This window comes from Pezoporus flaviventris, unplaced genomic scaffold (assembly GCF_033815535.1).
Source record: "Pezoporus flaviventris isolate CSIRO_AGI_PZ_B2104156 unplaced genomic scaffold, CSIRO_AGI_Pfla_v1 ptg000002l, whole genome shotgun sequence".
Classification (NCBI taxonomy): Eukaryota; Metazoa; Chordata; class Aves; order Psittaciformes; family Psittacidae; genus Pezoporus; species Pezoporus flaviventris.
Window position 1 is genome coordinate 22579800 of NW_026892550.1, and position 21450 is coordinate 22601249.

Genomic DNA, 21450 nt, shown 5'->3' on the forward strand with positions numbered 1-21450 from the left:
TCATGTGGGACAGTGTCGAACGCTTTGCACAAGTCCAGGTAGATGACATCAACTGCTCTACCCCTGTCCATCAGTTCTGTGGCCCCATCATAGAAGGCCACCAAATTGGTCAGGCAGGATTTCCCCTTAGTGAAGCCATGCTGGCTGTCACCAAGCATCTTGCTGTTTTTCATGTGCCTTAGCATGCCTTCCAGGAGAATCTGCTCCAAGATTTTGCCTGGCACAGAGGTGAGACTGACTGGTCTGTAATTCCCCAGGTCATCCATTTTCCCCTTCTTGAAAATGGGGGTTATATTTCCCTTTTTCCAGTTGTTGGGAACTTCACCTGACTGCCATGATTTCTCAAATATGATGGCCAGTGGCTTAGCAACTTCATTTGCCAGCTCCTTCAGGACCCGCAGATGGATTTCATCAGGTCCCATGGACTTGTGCACATTCAGGTTCTTAAGGTGGTCTCAAATAAGATCCTTTCCTATGGTGGGCCTAAGGTCTTCATTCTCACAGTCATTTGACACCTCCTATGACTAAGCAATGCTTTCTTGGGCATTTTGCATGAAGATCACAAAGACAGCCCAGTGGATGAAGACAAGTGTTTAGCCATTTCAGTACTGATCTGATAGATCTACTTTCAGATGAGGATTCCCAACTTATTTGTTAAAGCCAAATTAATGATCTTCACCTTCTCTGTTCACTTAAAAAACTTTCTGGTGTCCAGGCATAACAGAGATTTATTAATTGGTTGTGTTAAAGATGCCAGGTTGTTAGCACTGGAACAACACCTCTAAGACAGCTTTGCTCTTCTTTCTACCCATTCAATGAAAGACCACTTTAAATTTTAAGGCACACTGTAAGGTCTATAGTATGTTTTCCTAAGGAAGAGGAATTTCTTTGGTTAACTATAATAATGTAATGTACATGCTACCAAAGATATACATTGTTTTCATACCAGGAAAATAAACTGAATAAACTAATAAAGAAAAAACATTTTACTGAAGAAAATGTGTATCTGCTGGTACTCTGAATGTACCTGTTTGTGTGGCTTACGCTGCTGCAGCAGCAGTGGTCATATTCACTAGAAGACAGAGAAGGCTCATGTTGCACTACAGCTCCACATTTCTTACTGTAAGATGGCATTTCTCATGCAGAATCTTTCCCTAAAAGGTCTGATCTTGAGCTAGGTTTTTGCTCACCATGGCACAGGATCAAGAACACCTACTTTTCCTCCTTCCCTTAAACCCTCTTCCTGCAATTCTTCTGGATGCTAGAGGCCAGGGTGGCCGCTTAGAGAGGGACTGAAGAAGAAACCATCCACCCTTGGCAAGACCTCTGACCACTAAGAAAACCTTTAAAAATAAGGAAACATCCTTACTTGTGGCTGTGCTGGGGGTGTGCACTCTCAAAAGTAAACATGATGTTCTGTATCTGAGGGGGCCTGAAGATTAAGAATCAACTGCATTAAGAGTTGAAGTTGATAGCTGTTGTGGCTTAAGGCCAGCTGGTAACAGCACCACAGAGCTGCTCACTCACTCCCTGCCTTCTTCCCTTCTGCTGCCAGCGGGATGGGGAGGAGAATCAGCAATCTGGGCCTTCTGGGTAGCTCCCCTCAGTTTATATACTGGGCATGACGTGCTGTGGTATGGAAGACCCCTTTGGTTAGTTTTGAGTCAGGTGTCCTGTCTCTGCTACCTTGCAGCTTCCCATGCCCCTCCTCACTGGTAGAGCATGAGAGACTGAAAAGTCCTTGATCGGGGTAAGCATTACTGAGCAACAACTAAAACACTGGGTGTGTTATCAGCATTGTTCTCAGACTACAGCCAAAACACAGCACTGCACCAGCTACTACGAAAGGGAAAACTGACTGTTACAGCTGAACCCAGGACTTTTCACTAGCCAGCAGCCAGCTTGCTCACTGTTGCCTGCACAAGAGAAGAGCTATCAACAAAAAGGGGGAATCTGTGAAAATGAAATTACAAAACAGGTGGCTCTACAAAACTGTTATGTACAGCTCTCCACCCCTTCATTTAAGTAAGCACCCGCCAAGCACTACAGGTAAGCCAAGTGGGAAAACTCTGTAAGCCATAGATGGTGACTGCTTGCCTTGTGGAGAACAACTCAGTGGACCTGCAGCTGGATACCTGTTAAGAGAAGGATCCTTCCTTCCCTACAGCACCTACTTATCAGGAGATGAACCTCTGACTAAGAGGTGTTCTGGAAAGGGCCCAGCCCACCCCTTGCAGCTGTGGGGAACCCAGAAGCCAGGTGGGCAGAGACCTTGTGCATGCTGGGCAAAGCACAGAGCAACTCTGCATGGAAAAACACACAAATGCTCCCACTCCCCAGGGTAAAACTGCAGTTCTGCTTCCCCAGCAGCAGCCAGAGCTATTTAACTGGCTCACACATTTGTTAAGAGGATGTCAAGGCTCTGGATGACTGGACGGAAGTACTTTACATACACACAGCCCTGAAGTCACAACTAGCTCACCCTCAAGAGCTTCCAGCTCAGTTTACCACTGTCAGAGCTCCTCCAACACAAGGCACTTGGTGTTTCCCCATCACCAAGCAGGAAGGATAGGTTCATAGCTCAGCAAAGCACTGCACCCCAGGGATTACAATTCCCAGGAGGTATTAACCTCACCTCTTGCTTTATCAGCACCATGTGACAACCTGTAGAAAATCCCACTTCTGCACAGTACAGCAAATTTTTGGTTTGTTTTCTCCTAATCTGTTGTGCTTGGTACTTCAGTCTTAGCTGAGAGAAGGATTATGCTGGTACCCATAGAGGAACCTAAAGTAAAGCCTGGATGCGTACTTGATGGGACAGGGACTTCACAGAGCTTCGGTGCACAAACAGCAGTTCCTTAACTACCTTTTTGTTTTGTTTTGAGCACAGGACTGAATCAAACTTTGAAGCCTGCTCTAGCACCTGGCTGGTACAATCTACAGAGGCACCCAAACTTCTGCTCTTCAAAGCCCAGAGGGCTTCGCTGTGAATATAGCCTCGTACATCATCTACCAGACAGCTGAATGTTTTCCATGGCATAATCTGCTTCTGTAAAGAAATGTAGGTGTCACATTTATCGGCAGCGTTTTGATTGTGGGCCACAAAAAACACTAAACTACCACCATTTTGCCATTTCAAATTAGAAGTATTTTCAAGAAAAAAAAGAAAAGACTATGTTCTGCTACAGATCACGGGACTGTGCATCAGAGCTATGAATTTTCAGGCTGATCTATTCAAGTATTAAACTTTTTGGTGAAGTACTTGAATTATTTGTAACAAGACATGATAAATTCATCCAGTACATGGCTGCTTCTAGGTGAAAACAGGCATTAAAACATAGCCATATATCCTATTAAGTAGCATATTTCCCTGTTTAGTAAGGAAATGTCATCACATTTATTACAAAGGCAAACAGCAACATACCAAAACAGGATCCAATTTTTCTAAATAAATAAATCATTGATGTGTCAAAAATTAACAGATGAGTTAATATACCCGATGTTATCAAAACCAGATGGTGCTTCATAATATTCATCCTGTTCAGTCAAACCCTGAATATATTCTGGACCATCAGTATATAAAATAGGATGCTGCTATTTGTGATGGCAAACAAAAGCAATCATGCCTGCCAAGCACATACTATAACAGGCAGCATTTCAGCTCTGCTAGACAGAAAGTAATTAGAATGCTTTTAATGTCCAAAAGAATGATGCTGATAGGCTGCCACAGATGTGTAGATTTATGAATATTTATATGGTGGTTTATAGCTGACACTTTTATCAGTTGAAGAAGATAAAATATCTGCCTGACTCAAAAGCTTGACAGTCAGGTTAATAAAATCTCATTAAAGAGAATGACCTATGCAATTATATAGGATTTATTGTAATTCATTTTTGATTGTACTCTGCTTAAAGATGCAATTTCCCATTTCCTGATGCCAAATTTAGGTTGCACATCAAAATCTACGTGGTTTTTAACTCCAAGCCATCACCAGAAGAAAGATACGCGTTCAGCATCTCGGTATCGTACACCTTTAAAGCAAAAAAAAAAAAATATAAAATAACCCCAACCCCTGCTCCTCGCTACATCTTACGAAAACGGTGCAGGCAAGCAGCCTATTTTCTTCCTGTTAAAATCACCACCTCTTTAACATCAGCCTTCTCCACCGCCAGCGCTCCCTCCGGCAGCCACCCGCGCCGCACACCCCCCCCCCCCACCGGGCCGACACCGCGGTGGAGCGGAGCGCCCGGCCCGGACTTCCCCCGCCCGTTGCCACCGGCGGCGGCGGCGCCGCTCCCGCAGGTGAGAACCGGCCCTCGGCCGCTTGCCCCGCCAAGTCGCGAGCAGCCGTCGCCTCAGCCCCGACGGCGTTGGGGGGCCCGCGATGCCCTCCCCGTCCCGGGGCCGATGCTGGCCCCTGCAGCGGCCCCGCCCGCCCCCGTGAACTTTAGCGATGCCCCACCGACGGGCGGACACAGCCGCTCTCCCCGTTCCCCCCACACCCAGCTCCGGGGCGCTGGCGTCGCCAGCCCCCATGGGGAGGACCTGAGGACCGCCGCCAGCCCCCTAGCAGAGGGGTGTGGGTGTGTGCGTGTTGTGGGGAGCTCGCAGCCCTCATCCCGCTCCAGCCTGCTGCAAAGTGCCCCGCCAAGTTGCGCGGCAGAAGAGAGGAGTTGCGGGTACCTGCGCTCAGCTCCGCGCCGCCGCTCCCCGCCGCCGCCGGGCAGGGGCCGTAGCGGCCCGAAGAGCTCGGGGCCGGCGGCGGGCGGGGATGTCCCTGGGCAGCGCCGAGGGCAGCAGCGGGGCGGGCGGGCCCGTTAGGGAAGGGGCCGTGCTGCGCGTAAGGCAGCGACTCGGCGGCGTGCGGGAAGGGCTGCCCCGCTCCGCGCCCGCGGGGCACCTCCACCATGGTGGGTCTCTCATAGCGCTTGGCCAGCACCGCCCGCTTCCCAGGGAAGGTCTTCAGGACGCTGTAGGGGCCCCGCTGCTTGTAGATTTTGGGGGTGCTGGGTCCCTCCTCCGCTGGCTGCATCTCCTCCTCCTCCATCCTCAGGCGTCTCCCCTACCCCAGCGCGACACGGCCCCGCTCCGGGGCTGCGTCTGCCGCCGCCGCGGCTCGTCTCTGTGGCACGGCGGAGCCCCGGCGCGGCGGGGCGCCGGCCTGATTGACAGGCGGCCGCGCCAATGCCTGGAGGGAGACGGGCGGCGACCGGCAAGTGTTTAGGGTAATCTCTGCTAATGGCAGCGGGGCGGGGAGGCGGGCCCTGGCGGGGCCGCTGCCGCCTCCCGCTCCCCCCGCGGGGCAGGTGAGCCAACGGGCACCGCCGGGGGAGGGGGGCGGCCGAGGAGCCTTCCCGTGCCCTTCCCGCTCCGCGGGGCCGTGCCCAGCGGTGCTGCAGAATAGCGGCCCAGCCCTCGGAGCGCGGAGCCGCGCAGAAACTTTGTGGCCCCGCTGCGGGTGCCCCGCCGTTGTCTGTCCCCACCCCTGTCCCCGCACGCAGCCAGCCGCGCGGCCGCTTCCCCGGTTATTAGGGGTGAAATAAATAATGCCATTTGGGAGTCCAGGACCTGTCAGAATTGATTAGGACACAGAGGACATTTTCTTTCTCATTATGCAAAAGCGTTTCATGGCGAAATAAAAGAGGTTTCGCTGTAACTCATGCATGTCAGATTTCCAGGAATCCGGGAGATTAATCACATTTAACATTATTTGCAACGCCTCCTGCCCGCACACCCCGCCCGCTTTTTGCAAACTGCTTAAATGAGGCGGACACGTGGGGCAAAGGCTCGTCCCTCTCTTCTCGTGTCCGTCCCCCCGTCCCCCGTCCCCCGTCCCCCGTCCCCCCCCCAGCAACCCGCTCCTCTCTGTTTCCTGCCTAGACCCTTGCAGGGACAGTTGAGAAATAATGAAACGCTGGTGAAAGACAGGAGCAGAATGAGATGCCATCGAGAGACGTTTCTGAGAAATGGTGGAGATCTGGGTGAGATGGGAGACGGCTGAAACTGAATGATACGCTGAAGAAAAATAAATGATAACAAACCACTCTCTCCCTCTCCCCGTTCTTTTCTGTGAGGCAATTTTATATTTTGCATTAACATTTCCCTTTTCCTGTCCCACTTTTCTCCTGCTTCTGCTGCTATAATTTATCAGGATTACAATAAACCCTCTGGCTTGTGGAAGTAAAATTACAGAACACCTTAGTTATATTTAAGCAGTGGTGGTGGGAAATCATTCCTCTGTCATCATGTGGAGTTTCAGCCACTTATTGTGGTCATCGCTGTCCCATTTCAGCTTTATGTATTTAGTCGGAAATAAAAAGCCGCACTTCTCTCTACTGACGTAATTAATTCTTGTGGTCTTCAGCCCCTCTCCTCCAGAAAAGTTCAGCTAACTTCTGCAAACTGCGCATTTCTTTCACGCAGGACATACAAGGAGCTGTGCTGTTTCTGATTTTGATTTTTTTGACAAGTAGAATAAATCAAATACTTGTAGCAGCCAGAAGCCTCTAAGTAAAGGCTAGTGTAATAGAAATCATTATTTTATTTAAGCAAAATCAATCATAAGTCTTTGTGCTTCCTGACTCTTTGATCGCCTGTGCTTTAAAAAAATACTGTACTGTAATGCAAAAGAGAGACTGGAAATAAGTGTGAGAGAAACTCTGCTCCCACTCAGAAACAAAATGTGTCCTCCACCTTGTCTCGTCTCACTGGCCTCTACCACAGCTGTGACAAGCAGCTACTGGAGGTCGGTACAGTATTAAAATTGTATGAAGTTAATATTAGGCTTCTAGTAGTTAGATTCAAATAAATGGTCAAAAATTACCTGCTCAGGTGTCAGCTACATTCCTAGGAGCTCACTACTCGCTCACTACCCTTCTGTTCCTGTTGGAGAAAACAACCCTTGGACAAAAGGAGAAAACTGCAGTTGACAGGTCATGTCCTCCAAGCTGCCTCCTTTACGTGGGCTCTCTGCCACTCGTCAGGTAGATGTTGGATCTCTATGGACATGAGGAGAGAAGTGGGTTTGAGGTTAACAGGGTCCAAAACCACTGAAATGTGGCAGGGACCTCAGCCATGTGGCAAATGGAATTCATGCTTTATGCACTTAATTTATGTCTGCTGAGTGTTCACCACTGGACCACCAAAATGACCCTTCAGTTGTTTTTAGAAAGGCTTGGTTTTAACTCTGCTCTGCTCTTAGTGGTTCTTCTGGGTATGTAGATCTAACAAATGTCCTGATCCTCCCCCCTGCCCCATCCTTCTATGACTTTTCCCTTGAGTTTCAGATGAGGAAATCTGCCATGGCCAAAGGCTGTGTTGTGCCTAACCTGAGGGGGTCCTGCTGATCAGTCCTGTGGAGCAAAAGTGGTCCCACACCTTCCTTTGGTTTTGTGGGATTCCCCTTTTTAGAGGAGCACCGATTTACTCCTAAACTCTGTACAGGCATGCAGTCGCTCTTGCAGAAGGACTAACATGGCTTTGCAGTTGGGGAGCATGTCCCTAGACTGGCAAAGAGACAGGCTGGGTGAAGTGATAGCGTCAGGGTATTGGAGAGATGATGTTGTACCTGCTGCGAGTACTTGCGGGCTGTTTGCTTCCATGGCTGTCCCCTTTGGCACATCCTAGTGCACCTGAGTGGCCTTGTGAGTAACAGCATGTAGTCATGAAATTGTTATTAACCAAGCATCTCTATCTCTCCCAAATAGGAATTACAGTCCTATTTTGGTTGTACACTGGATTAAAACAGTTAATAGATAGCACGTAGCTCTTGCCTTGATCAAGTGGGAAAAAAAAAAAAGCTGTGGCTGATACCAGCAGCTCATTTCAAGAAAGCCAAACACCTTTATTTTCCATAGACCGTGCCGCCACTTGGGATTTGACCCTGAAGCGAAGCCTGTGTCTTTCCCTACCTATTTACTGATGCAAGTTTCCACAGTTTTACTGATGCTAAGGGCTGGAGATCTGTAACAGGATTATTTCAGAGCACTCAGAGTGGAAAAAGGATGGGAAGCAACTGACCCTTGGAAAAAAAAAACTAATCAAAACCAAGATAAAGGGCACAATGAAAAATAAGAAACCCAACATTGCTGCAGTGTATACTCCTCTGCTCCTAGAAATCATCGCGAAGAGAATATTTGTCAGTATATAGAAAAATACCCAATCTAGACACAGGCTATCAATCACTGAACATGCCTTTGTTGAAGGTACCATGAGGTACTCAAAGAATAAAAGTGTGATTCATCTCTATCTTCTGAGCAGGGGCTAAATCTTGCTCCACTTATTCATGGGAACAGTGCTCCTGTGATAACTAAAGCATGCAGGACTTGGCCATGAACTGCCAATATTGCTCTGCACATTTGGAGTGCATGATGAGAGCTAAGATTGGCAACTCTCCTCTGTAATCTAAACCACTCTGCAAGCAGGCTAGCCATAATTTGCTGCCCTAAACATTTAACCCCAGCTAGTTAATTTAAGCTTAGCTCAGTTGCTCATGTTTATGGATAAAGAAACAAAAGGGAAAGCATCAAAAGGAAAAGATGACTGTGGAATTCAATATTTCAGCAGCTGTTGATAGGTAAATGTTATTGAAGTGTGGCATTCAAATCCAAAGGCCTGCATTTATGATAATGAGCCTAACAAGGAAATGAGATTGACACAGCAATTCTCTGTTTTTGTTGTCCCCTGAGGTTAGAGATTATGCAGTGCATGGCGCTGTTTTTAGCCTCTTTGGTGATTCCAACTGTGAGAGACAATGCTGTGCATATTTGTCAAGGTTGCACTTTAATCAGGTGACTCAGGAGCTTTTTGAGGGAGAATACGAACTGCTGGTCTCACTTAAACCCTAATCTACATCCTATGTCAGAGATCCATCAGCCAAGTGAGGTGGCTTTTAGACCCTGCTTTTTCCTTATGCTTACTCAGTGCTCTGTGAAAATGCTTTGAAATAATTGAAATGTATCTATCATGGTTACATTGTATTTTGAGAATTACTGGAATGTTTCTCAGTGACATTAATTGGTTTTAAAATATTTTTGTCTTTCTAATTAGTGCGAGATTGATGAGCTGTGGAAAGGGCATTTATACACAGGCAGACACATATTTCCATGCTACATTTGTGTCTTAATAAAATGGTAGCTAACTGGATTCTTGTGCTGAGTAAACACTGGCAAATAAAAAGCAAAACATCCTATAACTTTAGGAGGAAATATCCTGTGTTTTAAATGTGATAACACTGTGTAAAAAACCCCACAACAGAACCAGTCTCCCTGAGGGCTGGAAAATGGGTAAATGAATTATTTAAATATAGTTAAAGGACACACAGGAAAAAAGTAATGGCTTTGATACCCAATGTAGGGAAAATTATTAATATTTTAAGGAATCAATTGTGGACACATTGGAAGCTCATTTTAATTAAAAATAGCTTACATAAAGCAGTTTGAAGAAGGGAGAAATAGTTTTAGGTACTTGTTGCTGAGAATTCTTTAGAAATACATCATGGATAAACATGACATAACATAATCCCAACTTTCACCCGCCCTAAAAAAGCCTCACTGTCTGTGTTGGAGTGATACGGCACGGCTTCACCTTCCTGGAGCATTAGCCCTTGCCCTAGCCCTTGCCCAAGCTTGGAGCTCCCATCTTGGCCAGCACCAAGTAGCACAGAACTGCTCTATAATGTGTAGCTCGAACCATCTAGTTCTTGTCTTGCAGCACTTGGCTTTTTGAGAGCAGCACGTCAAAGGTCTGCTGGTGATGTGCTGAAAGGGAGAGCTGCTCCTCCACAGGTTGGGATTCAGGTACTCTGCCAAACCTATGCAACTCTCACCAGTCCTGCTAGCTCCTGCCCTTCAGATACTCTAACCTCTGTTATCCAGGCTTGCAAAAAGGTGGTCCTCACAGGGCAAAAGTCACACTGACCTGGAACTCAATTAGAATAGAAGATGTTGGTTTCCCCAAGTAGAGCTGTTACTGATATTTTGCACTGAAGTGTAACATTCAGGCCCTACACCTGCACAGCGTGGTGGCTATTTGGAAATACTGTCAAATTTTGTCAAGGAAGCTGTGCACATCAGTTTTAGTGAAAACACAGATGGGATGGTGTCCTGGGTTCAGCAGGACTGCTACTGACTGGACAGGGGAAATCAGCTGGAAGCAGAATCTTCCTTAAACTCATCTAGATGGGGAACCTGACTGCGGTTCAAACACAACAAGATAAACATGATCAGCCATGCAGCGTTTACCAAGCAGAGTCTCAACTAGGCTTAATTTGATGAGAAACACAAGCCTGACAGATGCTTGGAGGTACCACCAGTGCTGTAAGCATGGGAATGACGCCTATTCTTTGTTGAAGGTAGGCTTCACCCCAGATTAGATGCCTTTCCCATCTTTAAAGAGGTCCTTTTATGACTTGAATGGTGTAAAATCTTCCCTGTATTTGCCTTCACTGTTCCATTCTCAGGCAGCCCCTAAGCCTTACATGAAATCATGACAATTTAACAACTCACATTTAAATGCAGAGTTCAGCCACTTCACAGAGAGAAAATGAAGGACTTCTTCTCTATTAAATAGTCTTGTAGAAGTAACACTGGCAATCCTGTAGGAAACCCTCAAAAGCTGTCCTCGGGTAAAATCATTACTGACAGTGGAGAAAAAGGACAGCACTGGGCAAACCCTGGAGTCGCTTGAGACCTTGATTGCACACTGGCTGGTGCAACACAAAATGGCGCAGTCAGGAAAGGTTCTAAAATCTTTGGAACACAAGCTAAACTGAATACCACATTAAAAGAAATGGAGGGGAGGAAGACAACAGTATGTATAGGCAAAATTGTGTGAAAGCAGGGCCAGGAGACTCCTTTGAGAAATTCTGTCACCCTGCAATTCTTTTGTGCCTGGGAACATGTCCATCACAAGCTGTATCTGCTTAGAAAAGGAAATAAATATGTGAAACCTTGTTTGCTCAATGGTAAATGCACAGGCGGTGTGTTTGCAGAAGCTAAAATTCACCTGATTTCCTCAATTTATAATTGTATTGTCTACAATCCTTGGAAATACCTACTGGTTTTGGTGCTGTTTCTGCCACCCTTAAAGTATAGGAGACCAGAATGTAGGTAATTTACATTATTTTCATCTGGACTAACATTTAAAAATGTATGAAAATCTTCTTCCCAGCTGGTAGCAAAGTGACTCTTCAAGGAAGATAGTATTTCTTGATCTCCCTCCACAAGTTTCACTTATGTGGGATTTTTGCCTCTGTAATTATCTAACCCCTATCTATCTTTTTTGCTTAGATAAAAATTCTTTCTGATCAGCTCTATTAATGATGGAGAAAACCATGCTTTCTAAAGAAAGGGCATTAGCTTCCCTAATCATTGTTTTCAGACCATATATATATGTGAAAGCAAGAGACTGTGGCTCCTGGAAAACCCAAGTACCAAGCGCAGGTGTTTAGGTTTGAAAGAAAATACATTGCCCACGTACATCTGGCCAAAGCATGGGCACAGATATAGCCTTTCTTTGTTTACATTGTCTTCCAGGCACACACACAATCAGAAAACTGGAAAACTAAATATTAAAATCTGACACTAGCACAGTTACGATTTTACATGTTCACTCACATAGGCATCTGATTAAAAATGCAAATGAAGCTGACTTCGCTGAGATACTGACCTGAGATCAAGCTTTCTGAAGACAGGCTATTTCACTTTCCTCAGAAGAAAGAAAAAATGAGTCTGGAGTTTTTATTCACCTGGATGAAACAAAAATTGTATAAGAACCATTTATAAATATGTATGAATAAATATTGAATTATATATACACTGAACGGTTTAACTGTTGTTCAGCAAATACATAATTTGTTAATTTTGCCTGCTTCCACTGAATAATTTATTCATCAGATCAGCTTTTTTAATATTCACTAGATGATCGGCTGATCAAATCCTGTTAGCTGAATATGTTATTTGATTTTTTTTTTGCCCTTTTCAAAAATCACTTTGTCTGTTGGAAGAACATTGCTGTGATTTATTAGTGGTACGTTCCATTCAGTCCATGGTGACATTCTTCAGGAGTAAGCTCTGAAGACAGCAGATTTCTTGCTCCTGTCATGCAATATTAACCTTTTATAATCCTGGCACATATTAGCTGTCTTTGACCCGATGGGAAATAAAACCCCATGTCCAACAGCACCCTTTTGTGTCACACATTCATGACAACGTGTGTATGATGAATTTTATTTGATTTGATGACTGAATATTGGATTATTTAGATCAGCTGCATCAATCAATCCTATATTCTGGTTCATCCAAGTGTCTTCCCTGCAGTTTGTTCAGTAATATGTCTCTGCAAAGGATTTCTTATAACCCCTAAATTGGCCATGTGGCTTCAGAGATACCCTCACATGACAGTGTGAAACAAGATGGAGAAAGGGCAGTGTCTAATCCCTTACAAGTCAGGCTTGAAGCTGATCATCATATAGCCCTTTGTAGCTAGAAAGGGACTTCTTACACTTATCACTTGAAAGGGAGATTCTTAGCTTTCGATTGTACTGTCTTCATACCCAGGGATGTCTGCAGAGATCAGGAAGTAAAACAATAGTATCATTATGTTTGGAAAATTATTTTATATTTTTACAGCATTCTTATACATTTTCATAATTTTTAAAGCTTCTGAAGACAAACTTTACCTGTTAAGTTACTGAAGCCTAACTATTTGACTAAGGCTAGGCTTGTAGGAAGGATGTTATAAAAACAGCACCAATGCAATTAAAAGAAAATAAAATTCTCAAGCTAATTGTCTGTAACACTGCTCTGTAAGACCTTTAGTATATCGAGAATAAACAACAGGACAGTGACAATAAAAAAACATTGAGAGCACCACTCTGAAGTGACCCGTGTAACTTTGTGGCAGTGCCAGTCAAGACTAGTGCCGACATCTAGTACTCAGTTGTGTGTGCCACAATCTGTGTGCTACAGCCTAATGTATTCCATATTTCAATATGAATGCATATGTAATAGGCTATATAATATTCCATACAAAAATTGCATTAAGGAAATGTTAAAGTTGCCTAGTTCGGCATTTAAAAGTCGGGAAATAAAATTAAGGTTGTACATGCAACATTAACTCTGTTCCCTAGTGCATTTGCCTATGATACAGTCTAATTACATGATCAAATATTATTTTTCAGATTATACAGTATAATAACTACTTTTTTTTTTCTTTAATCTTACGAAATGTGAGGTGAATTAGGCAGGACCCAGCTAGATTTCTATAAACTGTCATAAGAAAAAAGAGTCCAAATAAATGTGGACTTGTCATTTCAGAGAGGGGATTATAACCCCTTTGGAAGGGGGTTATAACAAGGGGTGTGGATGGGAAAATCATGAGCGGTGTGGAAAAGGTGTATGAAGAATGGTGATTTAATATTCCTTCCACTGTAAAAGCTGGGAGACATTAACTCAAGTAGCAAGTTTAAAACAAGTTTATTTTACATGTCACACACATGAAGTCACCATTGTAGACTGCTGAGGAAGTCCAAAATATAATGAATCCAAAACACATCAGTAAAATGTATAGAGGATAGAGCCATTGCTGACTATTACATGTGAATTTCAGGTGTATGCCAAGAAGCTACTAAATTACTGGTGGCTAGGAGCTGGAAGTAGCTACCTCGGAAAGGCTCATTTAATTTTGTTTCTGTTCTTTCTCCAAACAAGCACTGCTATGGTTTCAAAAGAATAGCAATTATCAGTGTTTCCCTACAAAGTAATGCTGCTGCTGCTGGCAGTAATACCCTGTATTTGGGATCCCTGCCACAGGAAAAGGAGAGGTGAGTGTGACCCTTGGTCTAGTGAAGATGTGGCCCCTGTTTACCAGCTGAGAAGCCCATCCTCTGCACTACTCCTTACTGGAGATGTTTCTGTGCACATAAATAACCCAGTGATGTCAACCAAAAAACTTTGCAGGACTGTCCATGTAAGACTCCATTCCTGCTCACTGCTTCACTCTCCAGCAGGATCTTACCTTAGATCTGTAGACTTTTAAACACTGAGTGGAGCACAACTTCACATTTCCCTGCAGTTTGAGACATGTGTACTCATGCCTCAGCAGCTTCTCTCCGTGACTCAGATGTTGGCTATGAGATTGTTGCAGTCCACTGGTGGTTGGCATGGGGTGCCCTAAGTGGGCCAGGCAGCAATGGTGAGCATCCCTGAGAGCTCTGGACCAAAGGTGCCCAAAAGGGCATGGGAGTTGACACACTCTTCAGGTACAGGCTTTGTTCCCACATGGAGTTGGAAATGTAAGTGGGGCTGTTTTCCTACGACACGGGAGTGTATCTCAGAAAAAAAGCAGATGGAGATGATAGCCATGTGATAGACCATATTCACAATAAATTCCATTTACCTTGCATATATTAGCTGCCTGCTTCACCTGCACCGTGACTGCTAATTCATTCCTACCAAGAATTCCTCTTTTTCTAATGAGGTTCTTTAAGCGATTGTTGCTAAAGCTTCAGTGAGTTGCTAGAGAAATGGTCCTTTCTTTTCTTAAAATGCAGAACAGTCCTTCCTGCACTCCCTGACAGGCCTGAAATGACAGTGTTGTTTCACTGGCACTTTTAAGGTCTGTTATTTCACCCTTTGTTGGGTCTAGAAGTCAGTATTTTATATGGTTAAAGATCAAGAAATATTAGTTCAGGGAGTTAGATTTTGAAGATGTCTTGACAGATAACAAGATATTATGTATTATTAACACTAAATAATCTACAATTAGAAGATTATGCATATACAAAGGTTATTTTGAGGGATTTAATGATATTTTAGAAAGTATATGAGTGATGGTTTTTACTTCTTCTGAAGTCTGAGGTTCTTCATGCCTTTGAAGAAAAAGCAATATAAAACCAGCATCAATTTCAATTTTAAAAGACCTGAATTCTTAATTTTGTGAAATGTCTGTAGCCATCTGTAATGCTGATCTGTCTGTAATATCTCAAGATTACATCTGGGTGAGGTGCCAAATAAAAAAGCCAGTTTATCTTTATTGAGGAAGAAGTTAATTTTCTGTATGTGGGGAAAACCAAGCTTGATGTAAGCTACAGTGGCTGATCAATGGGATTTTCAAGCAGGAAGTAAATGTGAGAGGAATTAGTCTTGTGGTTAATACACAGATTTAAAGTGCTGACTGCATGCAGCTGTCCCATTACTTACCTGTACGGTAAAAAAGAGGTTGTTAATAATCGTGGGGGCTTCATTCCCTTTTGTTCTACCATTTAGGTGGGGTATAAACACAAACGTTGGAGAAACATTTTGCACTGGAGGAAATCACTGCACAGCACCTGCAGTACTGAGGAATGTAATTCTGCATCCCACTGCACATCTTTCATGTGGAGGTCATTAACACCCCCCTTTTGTCTCTCTGTTTTATTTTCAACAATTTTTCTTTCTGTTCCCAAATTTGAGACTAACCGTTCCAGTAATGGGTAGACAAGAGGCCACCAATCTTTTTATCTCTGTGACAGACACAGCTACCAGAAGCTACTGTCCTTGGAGAGCTTGGCAGCCTTGGTCTGCTCAGTCCTGCCATGGGCACCTGTACGAGTTCTCTGTGGAGTCTTCCCATCTTGTGCAATAGAATTTCCTTCCAAAATTAAGGACCCTGGAGATGTTCAATACTCAGCTCTACTGTCTGATATTCCCTCCTACTACCCTGGAGGATGGACACGGTTGGAAGCAGCTCTGTCTCTCAAGATGTGTATGCAGTGCCTATCTCCAGTTGTGCCTGACCATGTGCAGGATTTGGCATCTTCCTTGCAGCCTTCTTTTTGTTGAACTTGCAGCTTTTTTGGGATGGCAAAGCCACTTTTAGATCAGCTACACATAAGAAAATGAAAAATCTCACATCCAACATCCACAGGTTTCGCCCATGGCTGTCTGTGTTCAGGGTAGCCGGTGCTCTTTGCAGGTGTAATCGTGTTTTGCATTGGCCATGCATGAGCACTGTTTGTGTGCTTTCATGTGTGATTAGTTGCTGTGCTAGCAATTTAGTCCTAACTTGGTACAAATTAAATTTCCTATTTAGACCAAACCAATCCTCGTTCCAGAATGTCAAGCAACAAGTTGAACCTACACATATTTACTTTCCTCTTCTTCCATCTCTTCCTTTTCTTCTTACATTTACTTACTCTCCTGTTTGTTTTGTGACACTTCATTTTACTGGCTTACCCCTCCAAGCAAACAGTCTGGGGTAGCAAAATTCATGGGGGAAGGCAGCATCCAACTTTGACTCCTGTCCTTTAACAAATGGCATTGGCCATTTTAGGATTCATCTAAGCTCTTTGTCTGGTCTGCCACCAGACTTTTTTGTGTTTGTAGCCTATCACAGGCAGAATAAGGAAAGAACATAGTCCCTTGATGTAGCTGTGCTGTTCCAGTCTGAGCCTGTCTGAGGAGTTGTGCCTGTCTCCAGTCTGAGCAAGTTGGTCTGTCCACAAAATCCTGGAAAAGAAGCAATTTTAAAATACCTGACCTCGCAGTCTCGCACCTGCAAGAGAAAGCAACCAAAGACTGCTTCTTCTGAATATCAGGGGGAAAAAAAAAAAGATACTTAAAGAGGCAGGGACTTATGGATTCATTTTTTTCAGACTGATAGAAGCCATTAAATGTTTGCAAAGCAGTTTTTCTCTGTAACATTACACATTTAATGGGAACAAATTAGCTGAAAGATATGATTGCAAGGATGGTAACAGCAGGATTCTGTATGAGCTTCAGGATTACAATGTTTTCTCTGCTTCTCCATAAAGGAAAGAGCTCTCAACGTACAACTTCTGTGGCATTGTAAACGAATGAAAGATGATATAATTATTTTCCCTTAAAATTGACTTAAGTTAGATGATGCACAGGCACAGATGAGATAGATATAACTCTGAACTATTGCATTTTTCAGGGCTGGCACATTTCCTATAGAGTAGACTTTTATCCAACAGGATGAACCTGGATATAATAAATTAACAGAAGTTACATGGCCCAAATTCTCTGTTAAATGGGTCAAATGTTAGTACTGCCTGTGAGAAAATAAAAAGAAGGTATGGAGAGAGCAGTCATTAATAAGACAGTCATACAAACAACCAGGTGAAGCTGTTTGCAGACTCTGATGGCAACAGTAGGGTTGTGGGACAGGTGTCCAGACTGATACTCAGTAAAGCATTAAGACTTCATGTGAGAAGACTAACATCTCAAACCCCAAGTGTTAAATCTATCCCCACCAAAACATGCACTGACATCCAGCCACACACTAATGCAAAAGAAATGGCTCTGATGCTTTGTCCTTCAATGCTGCATTTCTAAATTTTCTGTATTAAATAGATTACTGCTATTCCTAGCATCAGACCTCAACCCTATTACAACAAAGAAACTGTAAAGTATTTTGAAACCACTATGTCATCTTGTGTAGTCAGCGTATGTTGTGGTCTTATATAGTACTCAGTTTTCCAAAAACTAAGGTTTAGATGTTTGCCCAAGGCCTCATAACAGAGCTGGCAGCATGGAATATGATGTAGGATCAGTCACCTACCACATGACCCTTACTTCTTCATCCTGTGCTGATTCTTGATCATGTTAGTCACAGCTCCAGCAACAGAAATAGGAGGAGTTGTTTATTATCCTCAGCGTAGTAATGATACCTCAGGCCACAGTGTCAAGTAATTGAAACAACAGGGGTCTTAAAGATGCTTAAAAGCAGAGATCTTAAAATATACAGAAACTGATGTAGACAAATGGAATGTGTAACTAGTAAATTGCCAGCTGTCTGCAGTATAGTATTACAGGCCAAATTCAGCCATTCCAGAGATTTCCACAGCACCCTTGCCCCTCAAGCATCAAGATGAGGCTAAAATAACAATAGTAGTAGTAGTAATAATAATGTTACTAACACATACATTTCCTGATATATATATATATATTTCCTGATAATAATAATAATAGTAATAATAATGTTACTAATACATACATTTCCTGATAGGGATTTCCACTTGTAAATGCCAGTGGGGTGGAGAGTAAATTTAACACCAAGGTGGGACAACAATCACATCTGGTTAAGGACCAAGTGCTATGTGGTACTGAATATCTATGACCTAAAGCTGATGCGGAGTTACTCAAGTAAATAGCAATCTTTATAAATATTGTTGACTTGCTGCATCTTGTTATGCTGTCCTGAAAATATGTTATGTCATACTGACTACAGACTTAGAAATTAAAAACAAAACACAGTGATTTTTCCACAGCTTTATTTGCCCTAAACAGATGCCATGGAGCCCTTTATTATAAGCTCTGAGGAAGGATACCGTTTTCAAAGTAAGTCTTATGCCATCAGACCTAGTGATGTGTATTTCTCTGTGTTCTTTATTAAATGAGATTGCATTTGATATTTTTCATTTGCCTTTATGATCTATTAATAACTTTACCTACCCATCACTCTGTATTTTCTGCATCATTTTATCCAGTGCTTTTGCTTTTAAGATGGTTCTATAATTTATAGTACAATTCAATGTACTGTACGCATTTTTGGCATATATTTTATGTAGCTGAGATATATCATACTTAACAGAAAGTTTTGCAAAACCATAGTCTCACATTGTAATGAGATACAGAGAGATTAAGGCTATTTTAGTACTTTGGCTACTGAATGGCAGATGAAGGGCAATATGATTAAATGCAAGATAAAAGTGTGAGCTGAGTGATAAAACTAGATAAGTATATGAAAGATTCTTCTGTCAGAGGTTTTTCTTATTTGTCATGTAAATATTGCTTGAATGTACTATTACTGGAACCAAAGTTTGTAATTTTGCAGCTAGAGATACTGTTTCGTTTATCGTGATGGGATTGTCTTTGGAAGGCTAGGAAATAAAACAAAGTAAACCAACAGTAACCTCCCTTAACCCATCCTAACCTGGCTGTGCTGTTTATTTCTAGTAACATGCACGATTTGCTGAGGCTGAGATCTAGCAAGGTACCACAACTGCTGCGAGTATGGCTCTGCAATGCATAAATTGGTAGCTGGCTCCAACAAAGTGGTCAAAACAAACAAACAAACAAATTCGATTGCTGGGCTCTCTGCATTTTCAGTGGGGAGTGATAGGTTCATCTGGTATGTGGTTAATATGCAGAAGCACCAAGAATTAGCCAGCAGGGTATGCTGAACAGCAGGATCTACTCAAACATCATTGTGCACTGTTTCTGCCATTAAAATATGGAAGAGTGGAGATTAAATGGTTGTGGCACTCGAGCAACCTCAGCTGACCTTTTTCAGGACCCAAGGTAATATCTGCTTTGGAAAGGTCCCAGATCGCTCAGCCCTGGCTTGAGGATCCTGGTGCTGCACTGAGGAGTGTGGTGCGCTTTGGTTCTCCCAGCTTCAGTCCACTGCCCCTGAGTTGCTGAGGAAATTACCCTGAGCTTGAGGCTGGCAGTATGTAAAGAGCGGCGATGTTAACAGCTGGAGTTACCTCTGTTATAACAACATTTGCACAATGAAAAATAGGAAATCTTTTGCCAACAATATTCCAGCTCCATTTTTATACCATGCCGCAGAGACCCAGTCTGATTGAAGTTCTGGGGACATGGGAGTAGCACCCCAGCCTCACACCACCAGTACACACTAGTTCTAGCAAGGAATGAGGTTTGCAGAGGTTGCAGAGGTTGCTGGTGTCTCTTGCTGAAAGGCTGTAGGGACTACCTGCCCACTGATGCAGCTGTGAAGGAAGACAGTGCTTACCATAAGCTACTTGAGCAGATTGTAGGCTCTGTGTAAGTTGCAAAAAGTACTGGACAGAGATTTTGAACAATGAATACAGTTTGTTCTCAAGCTATTTATGAACAGGACAAAAAAAACCAAAAACCAGTGATGGGTTACGCTTTGCTTGGCATTAATGGATATCTGAAGGAGCTGGGATGCATGATTCATTCAATCAAGCTGAGAGATAATCAAAGGTGGTGAGAAATACTTCCAAATTTTGCGTTCTTCAAATATCCCAGACTCCCAGTGAATTCCATACAGAAGAATTAAGATGAGTTTTCCAACCTTGCAGGTCTCCTGTCTCCCTGGTACTTTCTGTATGGCAGAACTGAGACTAAATCGTTTCACAGAGCTCATACGGGAGCTGCACAATGCCCCTTTCTGTATGACATTTGCTACATGCATTTCTAGTCCCTGGGCTGGATCTAAGATGTCTGCATATAACCTGCTGCCTGTTCCCTGCCACTGTCTTTCCACAAGGCTGTCCCTGTCACCCAGGGATGGAGACCTGCTGTGCAGCCCTGGATGTCTTGGTAATGAGCTGTCTGGCAGCTCTTGCTGAAGTTCTAGGGTCCCTCATGGATATGTGACACCCAGGAGTAAAATGGAATTATCACTATAAAAAAGTCTGATCTTTTCATGTCTATAATTTGTTCCTGTGTTTGTGTGTTATTGCATTGCATTAAGCTCCCTCTAAAAATAAAAAGCTCCAATTCATAATCAGAGAGAGAGAGAGAGAGAGAATAATGCTGGGAATCCCAGATTACTGAAAAGGAGAGGGAAACAAACCAACACAAAATTGCTGCCTGAGATGATTAAAGGCACTTCAAAATTTTATAGGGAACAGCCTGCAAAATTGCTACAGAAAATGGTGGGAGAAAAGGCAGACAAGAAGTTGGTTATCAGAGACAGGAAGAAGTTTGGGACCTTCTTCAGAAAAAAAAAAAGTAAGTGTATGATGTATCCTCTCTGGTCTCCAAAAAAAAAAAAAAGGTGCCAAGAGCACATACAACCAAGGAACATATAGCTGATCAGTGTCCCATGCTTCACTCAATCAGGCAATCAAGATAATTAGAAAGTATGGGAAAGATTGATTAACGGCCAAGGCAGACATTGAGTTGACCTTTTATTTTATTACTACAGCAGTACATTTAAATGTACTTAGTAGGGTTTAAAATAGAAAAACGAGCTGTTATAGATACAGTAAATGTGTAACTAAGAATGCGTGATCGAACACCCCTATTCTGTAGCTTGCTTCCCACCTTTAATCTCCACACCATCTTATTTGAATATGAATTGGTTTAATTTCTTGAACCCATACTCCAGCAGCAGTACTAGTTACTATGTTAGAGGCATGAATTTATTTAACTGTGGTAAAACAGATATAGTTTTAAATGGTTTTAGAATGAAAATAGGAAGATGTAGGGGTCAGCGTTACTTTGTGAATTGGCATCAATAGTGTTATTAGGACCAGGGCAGTTGAAACAGACTCCTCACACTGGGAGCCCCAGGTTCAGTGTTAAATGAAGAACTTGTCCAGGGCTTTCTCGGTGGTACCTTCTGCTAGGAGAGCATGGCATGTCCACAGCTGGGTAACCCAGGCTGCTGCTGCTTCATGTCAGAGCTTTTGGCTTGGTGACCCACAGCTGGGGCCAATGGAGCTGCCA

At 43.3% G+C, this 21450-nt stretch overlaps 1 protein-coding gene across 2 annotated transcripts in view; it reads right to left on the reverse strand.

Annotated features, from left to right (window-relative positions):
• Positions 1-5198, reverse strand: part of BEND4 (BEN domain containing 4) — a 30736-nt gene extending 25538 nt beyond the window's left edge. For both annotated transcript variants that reach the window (XM_061471763.1, XM_061471766.1), the window contains exon 1: positions 4685-5198. In XM_061471763.1, coding sequence (XP_061327747.1) covers positions 4685-5048 — 364 coding nt within the window. In that variant the 5' untranslated portion in view covers positions 5049-5198. The remainder of the gene's footprint in view (positions 1-4684) is intronic.
• Between the last annotated feature and the right edge of the window lie 16252 nt (positions 5199-21450).